The sequence below is a fragment of the Hirsutella rhossiliensis genome, assembly GCF_020360975.1.
Source record: "Hirsutella rhossiliensis strain HR02 chromosome Unknown scaffold00009, whole genome shotgun sequence".
Taxonomy (NCBI): Eukaryota; Fungi; Ascomycota; class Sordariomycetes; order Hypocreales; family Ophiocordycipitaceae; genus Hirsutella; species Hirsutella rhossiliensis.
In genome coordinates this window covers 117,067-124,496 of record NW_025408675.1, presented here as the reverse complement: position 1 = coordinate 124,496, position 7,430 = coordinate 117,067, and the positions used below count along the sequence as shown (strand labels likewise).

The 7,430-nt window shown below is 55.6% G+C and overlaps 1 protein-coding gene across 1 annotated transcript; it reads left to right on the top strand.

Moving 5' to 3' along the window:
* Window positions 1-557: 557 nt before the first annotated feature.
* Window positions 558-7,011, top strand: HRG_07811 (ion transport protein; the record flags this gene model as incomplete). The annotated part of the gene is made up of 6 exons (XM_044866282.1): window positions 558-729; window positions 778-1,985; window positions 2,042-4,426; window positions 4,489-6,251; window positions 6,361-6,450; window positions 6,513-7,011. 6 exons carry the CDS (start codon window positions 558-560, stop codon window positions 7,009-7,011), a joined length of 6,117 nt encoding a protein of 2,038 aa, XP_044718171.1.
* Between the last annotated feature and the right edge of the window lie 419 nt (window positions 7,012-7,430).

Sequence of the window (7,430 nt, the reverse complement as noted above, 5' to 3'; positions counted from 1 at the left end):
GGCCACGGGTAGAGGTAGATGCTAGTGTCTGTAGGCTTGGGTACCTTCTCTGACCTTCGGAGTTCTCCGCACCGGTCGGATCAAATTCCTACTTTCAAGTACCTATCTGCAGACTGAAAGTCCTGCAGGAGAATGGTACATATATCTACCTGGCAGGGCACTTGATCCGTCAATCCGCCCGCCTGGCACTCTCAACTCCGTTTGCTGCCGGGCGGCCTCATCAACAAGTCGATTCTAGACCAAAACGCACTTGAAACAAGGACAGCACAACCCAACCCCCACGCCTTGCCTCGCCCAGCAGCTGCTCCGACGACGATGCCAACACCCATTGGCATGTTCGTCCACCTGCAGCCTCGATAGTGAAATGAGGCCGGGCCTCTTCGTCGCCTGCAAGTTGTCCGTCTCGCAACAAGCGTCATCCACCGCGCTGTCCCATGTCTTCAGATCATCCTGACGGCAGCCATGTTCGGCGCCGGCTGTCAATTCCCCTGCGAGACCTGCTCTCACCGCTGGGCCATAATGCGTATCAAGCCGAAGGACCGAATAGTGCCGCTCGGATGACGAACAGCCCACCCGGCATCTCGACTCACTGGCACTCGTCATACAGCGGCTCCGATCAAGCCGCCGGGCCCGAGTCACCAATAGACCCGACGGCCTTGCAATCAGCCCTGCCGCCCGAACTCTGGCAGCCTGCAGCCGAGGACCGTCACTTCGAATTCGCCTCTGTCGGTCCCTCGGACGCTGCATCACCCTACGCCGATGAACCTCCGAATCAAGACTACCCCGACTCCGATAGGGTCCCCCTCACCGCCGGAGTCCAGCCCATCTCTGGCTCCCTCGCCTTCGGCAGCCATGGCTTGAAACCGCACGACGGCTTCCACGCCATATTAAACCTGGGGAACAACTCGACAAGAGATGGAGACACAAAGGGACTCGGGCTGTCTCTGGACCCTAACCTTGGTTCTGCGCACTACGGCTTGCCCCTCGGCCGCGACGGCCATCTGATTTCCCGCTCGCCCTCGAATGCGGGAGCGCTGCAGCGCGCTGGATCCATTGTGAGGGCCATGTCTCAGCGCGTGGTAAACATCAGCGGAGAGAGCGAGGTAGCAGATCGACGGGCTTCGCGTCACCGTTCCTGCTCACCTCAGGGTGCCAGATACGACCGCGATCGAAGTCCTACAGGCTCATTGCTCTTCGATTCACCCTATCCGCAACATACGAAGCAACAAAAGGCACCGACTGAGAAGACTGTCGGTGTCGACCATGTCACTCGGACCTCGCTTCTTCGCGGACCTTCCCCCAACCCACTCCGGGGTCATACGCTAGGCCTATTTTCTCCCAGAAGCCGTGTCAGGTTATGGCTTTGCGGTCTGCTGGTGCACCCGTATACAGAACCCGTCATTCTGCTGCTCATTGTACTACAAACCGTATTGCTTGCCGTGGAATCGGCACCCGACGTCTTCGCCGACGGCAACGGTCGCCCGGTAACGTGGGGCAAGCGACCGATTGACTGGGCTATGCTAGGGCTGTTCATTGTCTTTACGTTGGAGCTGGTTGCTCGCACCATCGTGTCAGGCTTCATCCTGAACGCCGCAGAGTACAGCACCATTGACAGAAAGATGGGACTGAGAGCTGCCATTACAGAACAATACCGCGCCGTGTTCCAACCAGAGCGGCAAAATTCGGCCAAGGGCAATCCCCAAGCGGAGCCTCAGCCGTCTGCCTTTACTCGCTCATTCACGACTATCATGCAGGGCCAGCAGGCATTACCCGAAACGCTCGAGGAGCAGCAGAGGCTGCAACTTGCCCGCCGTGCCTTTTTGCGCCACTCCTTCAATCGCCTGGACTTCGTAGCGGTCGTCTCGTACTGGATATCCTTCACGTTGGGCATCGCTGGAATCGAGTATCGCTATCACCTCTATGTCTTCAAGATGCTCAGCTGCCTGCGTATCCTGAGACTATTGGCCCTTACCCACGGAACGGCGGTAAGCAGAAGAGACTGGTGTGCCCGCTGGCGGCAAGGTCAACTGACGTTTGACAGATCATTTTGAGAAGCTTGAAAAAGGCCGCACCCCTGCTGGTCCGCGTTGCGTTTCTTGTCAGCTTCTTTTGGCTGCTCTTCGCCATTATAGGTGTACAGAGCTTCAAGTCGAGTCTCAGCCGGCAGTGCGTTTGGCTGGATCCTCTGGAACCCAAGAATCTACAAGCCTCGTTCACCAACGACATGCAGTTCTGCGGAGGATACAGGGACAATGCAACCGGAAACATCATGCCTTGGGTGAAGTTCCGCACCTCCGAGTCCCTGGATGACCTGGTCACCGGCACTGCCAACGGGAAAGGATTCATCTGTCCTCGAGGCTCTATCTGTCTCCAGCAAGAGAGTCCCTTCAACGGAACCCTCAACTTCGACAACATTTTCCAGTCCCTGGAGCTTGTCTTTGTCATAATGAGCGCAAACACATTCTCCGACTTGATGTACTACACCATGGGATCAGACTTTTTGCAGGCCGCGCTATTCTTCGGTGCTGGCATCATGATCATGATGCTCTGGTTGACGAACCTCTTGATCGCTGTCATCACATCATCTTTTCAGGTCATCCGCGAGGAGAGCAAGTCGAGCGCCTTCACAGTGGATCCTGAGCCTGTAGCACAGAGCGCCCCCGAAGCTAGGTCACGAAGGCCCTCGGCGCTGCAGAGAGTGTACGACAAGACCTACATAACCTGGATCATTGTGATCGCCTTTGGGCTCCTCTGCCAGTGTTTCCGAAGCTCTAGGATGTCACAATCCCGAGAGACGTTCATCAATCTGGCCGAGGTGATCGTCACCATTATTCTGGACGTTGAGATTGTCATTCGATTTGCGGCTTACTGGCGGAGATTCCATCTCAGCTGGCGCAACCTGTTTGACCTCGGCTTGGCGGTTATAACCACCATCATTGTGATACCACCGATTCGCCACTCCCGAGCTTATCAATGGCTCAGCGTGTTCCAGATTCTGCGCGTGTACAGGATCGTGCTAGCTATCCCAGTGACGCGGGGGCTCATCTTCTTGGTGCTGGGAAACGCCGCTGGTATTGCAAACCTGATGCTCTTCGTCTTCTTGATGACCTTCCTGGTGGCCATCTTTGCTGCGCAACTGTTCAGGGGCGAGATACCTCTCTACAATGACCAAAACGAGTTGAATCGCATCTCCTTCTCCACGATATTCAACTCTTTTCTCGGAATGTACCAGATCCTTTCTAGCGAAAACTGGACCGAGATTTTGTACTCTGTCACCTCCTACACAACAGATCGCAAAACCGCTTGGATCGGCGCGGTATTCTTCATCGGCTGGTTCATTCTTTCATTCTTTATCTTGGTCAACATGTTTATTGCTGTCATTCAGGAGAATTTTGACGTTTCCGAGGACGAGAAGCGCTTAGAGCAGGTCAAAGCTTTCCTGCAAAGAAAAGAACTGGGCCACGCATCCAGCAACATAGCCCTTTCCACCATTTTCAGCTTTGGGCGGTCACGCCGACGCAAAGATCCTCTAGACTATGGGCCTGCTATGATGGAAATGCTTCTAAAGGACGCCGTCGTACGCGATTTCCTGAACGATGACCCAACAGATCCCCTCCAAGAGCACGGGGGCAGGGGTCCCGTCCCGCAAAGGAGCGCGACAAGTATCTTGGGGACCAATGTTAAGCCGGGACTTCTCTCCGAGCTTTGGGGAAGGCTTGTGCGGCATTTGAGTGAAAAAGAACCGAATCCGTTCTATTCCAACATCCGATTCGACGGCCCCAATGACACCCTCGACCCACGCCAAATGGCGCGTCAAGCTGTCTCGGCAACATCGGCTCGGCGCAAAGCTCAGCGAGAGTATCTTGCCCGCCATCCAAGATACAATGACTCGCTATACATATTCCGACCCAAGAGCTCCCTTCGGCATCTTTGCCAAAGGCTAGTGGGGCCCGCAAGGGGCATGGAGAGATTCGACGGGGTTGAACCCAATAAGATTGCCTGGTATGCCGTCTCCGTCTTCACCTATGCCGTGGTGGTGGCGATGGTGGTCCTGGCGTGTGTCACAACCCCCCTCTACCAGAAGGAATATCGGGAGAAACACCCAGACGTCGTTTGGAACTGGTTCGTGTGGACCGACTTGGCCTTTGCCCTAGTCTTCACAGTTGAGGCCAGCATCAAAGTCATCGCGGATGGGTTCATCTGGACACCCAACGCTTATCTGCGAAGCTCGTGGGGCATCATAGACGGTGTTGTCTTGGTGACCCTATGGATCAACGTGGTGACCCTGCTTATCAACGACGGCGCCATATCCCGGGCCGTTGGGGCATTCAAGGCCCTACGAGCCCTTCGCTTGCTGAACGTCAGTGACAGCGCCAGGGACACATTCCATTCACTCATTATCGTTGGGTGGTGGAAGCTCCTGGGTGTAAGTTCTCTACCAACCACCCTCTGCGGTCATGGGTCTCGGGTCGCTAATGATCGGAGCAGGCGGCATTCATATCACTCTCTCTCCTGATACCTTTCGCCGTTTACGGGCTGAATCTATTCAACGGGTTGATGGTGATATGCAACGATTCTGACGGCATCTCTACCCTCGATGGTTGCTTCGGCGAGTACAGCAGCACCCCCTTCAAGAGCGAGTGGCCGATGCTGGCGCCTCGGGTTGCGTCAAATCCCTATTTCGATTTTGACGACTTCGGATCTTCGCTCTTCACGCTCTTCCAAATCGTGAGCCAAGAGGGCTGGACGGACGTGTCTTTCGCCGCACAGGGCATTGTGGGACGAGGAATGCAACCCCAAAGCCTCGTCGCTCAGGGCAATGCCCTCTTCTTTGTTGTTTTCAATCTCATGGCGACTGTCTTTGTCCTGACTCTATTCATCTCGGTTTTCATGAGAAACTACACGGAGCAGACGGGCGTCGCCTTTCTCACCTCTGAACAGCGGTCCTGGCTCGAGCTGCGCAAGTTGCTACGGCACATTTCGCCGTCCAAAAGCTCATACGGTGATTCGGAGAGGGCGTGGAAGAAATGGTGCCACAAGAGGGCCATAGAGAAGCGAGGCAAGTGGTACCAGGCCATTACCGTCGTGCTTGTTTTGCATCTGCTCCTTCTGGTGGCCGAGTTCAGGTCGGAGCCATTATGGTGGATAGGAACACGCGTGTTTGTGTTCCTGCTGTTTATGCTCATCTACTTGAGCAACATTACCCTTCGAATCATCGGCCTGGGGTGGGCTCGCTTTCGACGAAGCTCCTGGGACCTATACTCCCTGATCGCAGTGTCAGGCGCCTTCGTGGCAACCATGACGCTCTTGATTGCCGACACCAAAACAGAAACTTACGTACAGCTGCACAAGTTCTTTCTTGTCGCCATCGTCCTTTTGCTGATTCCGCGCAATGACGCGCTGGATCAGCTCTTCAAGACAGCCGCAGCAAGTCTGACGACGATTGGCAATCTGTTGGCCACATGGCTGGTCTTCTTTCTCGTCTTTGCCATTGCCATGACTCAGGCCTTCAGCCTGACGCGCTTTGGGGGAGAGGAAACTAGCAACATCAACTTCCGAAGTGTTCCGAAAGCGCTCATTCTGCTTTTCCGAATGAGCCTCGGAGAAGGCTGGAACAAGATCATGGAAGACTACGCCGAGATCGAGCCTCCGCTATGTGTCGAGCAAAGCAGGTTTTCCGACAGCGATTGCGGCAGCAAGGCCTGGGCGAGGGGTCTCTTCGTGTCGTGGAACATTGTGAGCATGTACATTTTCGTGAACCTCTTCGTCTCTCTCATCTACGAGAGTTTCAGCTACGTCTACCAACGCTCTAGCGGCGTGGCCGTTGTCGACAGAGACGAGATACGGCGGTTTAAGGAAGCCTGGCGAAGCGTCGACCCCGCCGGGACTGGCTTCATCACCAAGGAAGCATTCCCACGTCTGCTGGGGGAACTGTCTGGCGTCTTCCAGATGCGAATCTATCAGCCCGAGGATTCGGTGCGGCAGATTCTCGACGACGTGCGGGAGGATGCCCAAGCTGCGCGGCACATGTCGATGGCAACAACGAGCGCGTACAGCGAGATTGACATTGACAGGCTGAACAAACGGCTAGCCTTGCTAGACGTGGACAAGATTCGGGAACGGCGCCGACGATTCAAGATTTTTTTCGGAGAAGTCTTGGCATCCGCCGACCCAGACAAGGGCATTGCTTTTTCAGACGTCCTAATGATAGTCGCCCACTACAACATCATCAATGACAGCAAAAGCCTCAAGTATGTTCAAACAGCGTCGACTCCTTCTTCCTCCCATGGGGACCAAATGATGCGGTTCCATTGTCTGATGGGGTGGAGAGCGCATGCCAGAAACTGACTTTCCTTGCAGGTTGGAAGAGTTTTTGCGGCGACGAGCCAGGCTACAGCGCGTAGACGAGGAGATACGGCGCAAAGTGGTTCAGGGTTTCTTCGACACGCTGTGAGTGGCTTGCTTCAGGCCTGGCTGGGGCGAATAGGGCAATGCTAACCAAGGCAACGCAGATATTGGACCAGGAAGTTTAGGAAGCACATGGAACGCAAATACGCATCGCGAATGTCTGGAGCACCAGAACTGACCATTCCGGACATCTTGGTGGACGCCGATGACAATGACGACGATGGCAGAAACCCATTCAAGCCAGAAGAAGGATCTGCGGTGCGGTGGACGCACTTGAGCGTCGGCGAAGGCGCCGGGCATGAGACAAGGCCCGGCAGCGCAGCGGGGGCAGCGAATGAAGGCTCGGAACACCAGCACCCGCTGAGCCGACCTCGATCGCCGCCGCCGACGATGCCGCATCAAGGCGCAACATCAGGCTTCAGCTTCGAACTGTACGAACCGGAAGGGCGGCAGCAGGGACAGGGAACGGGACGAGACAGTCTGGTGAGCCCATCGCAGGCCCGGGACATGCTGGACGATTCTGTGTGGATGGAGAGCATTAGGCGCAGCGTGACGCTTCGCAGGCCCGAGAGGGGGTCGCCCAGATACGGAGACGAGGACTGAAGGGTGGACGAGGGATAAAGTGTGGATTGAAATTAATGACGGCGGAGGCTAGCGTGGTGTTCCGGACCGTGATTATCTATCTAGTGTATATGGCCATAGAAGTGTGACACAGCCGGCAAAGGAAAGGGAGCACCGGCGGCGGGGAGCTTGGGCACGGAAACGAGGATAATGCAAGGCGAAGATTGAATAGACGTATCGAGCAGATGAGACGACAGACGCGCTACGCATTGGCTTCAGGGCAAGAGGCTGCCTCTTGGCCGCATTACTCGACAGCGCAGTGCAGAATTACTCAAGAACGACTGCAAGATGAGGGCATGACGCAGACGGGGCACTGTCGGCTAGTCGTGGGCGAGCTCGAATCGTGGAATAAATAGGTGGGTGACAGCGGTCTGAGATGAAAAAAGGGGCCAGGGGGAGGA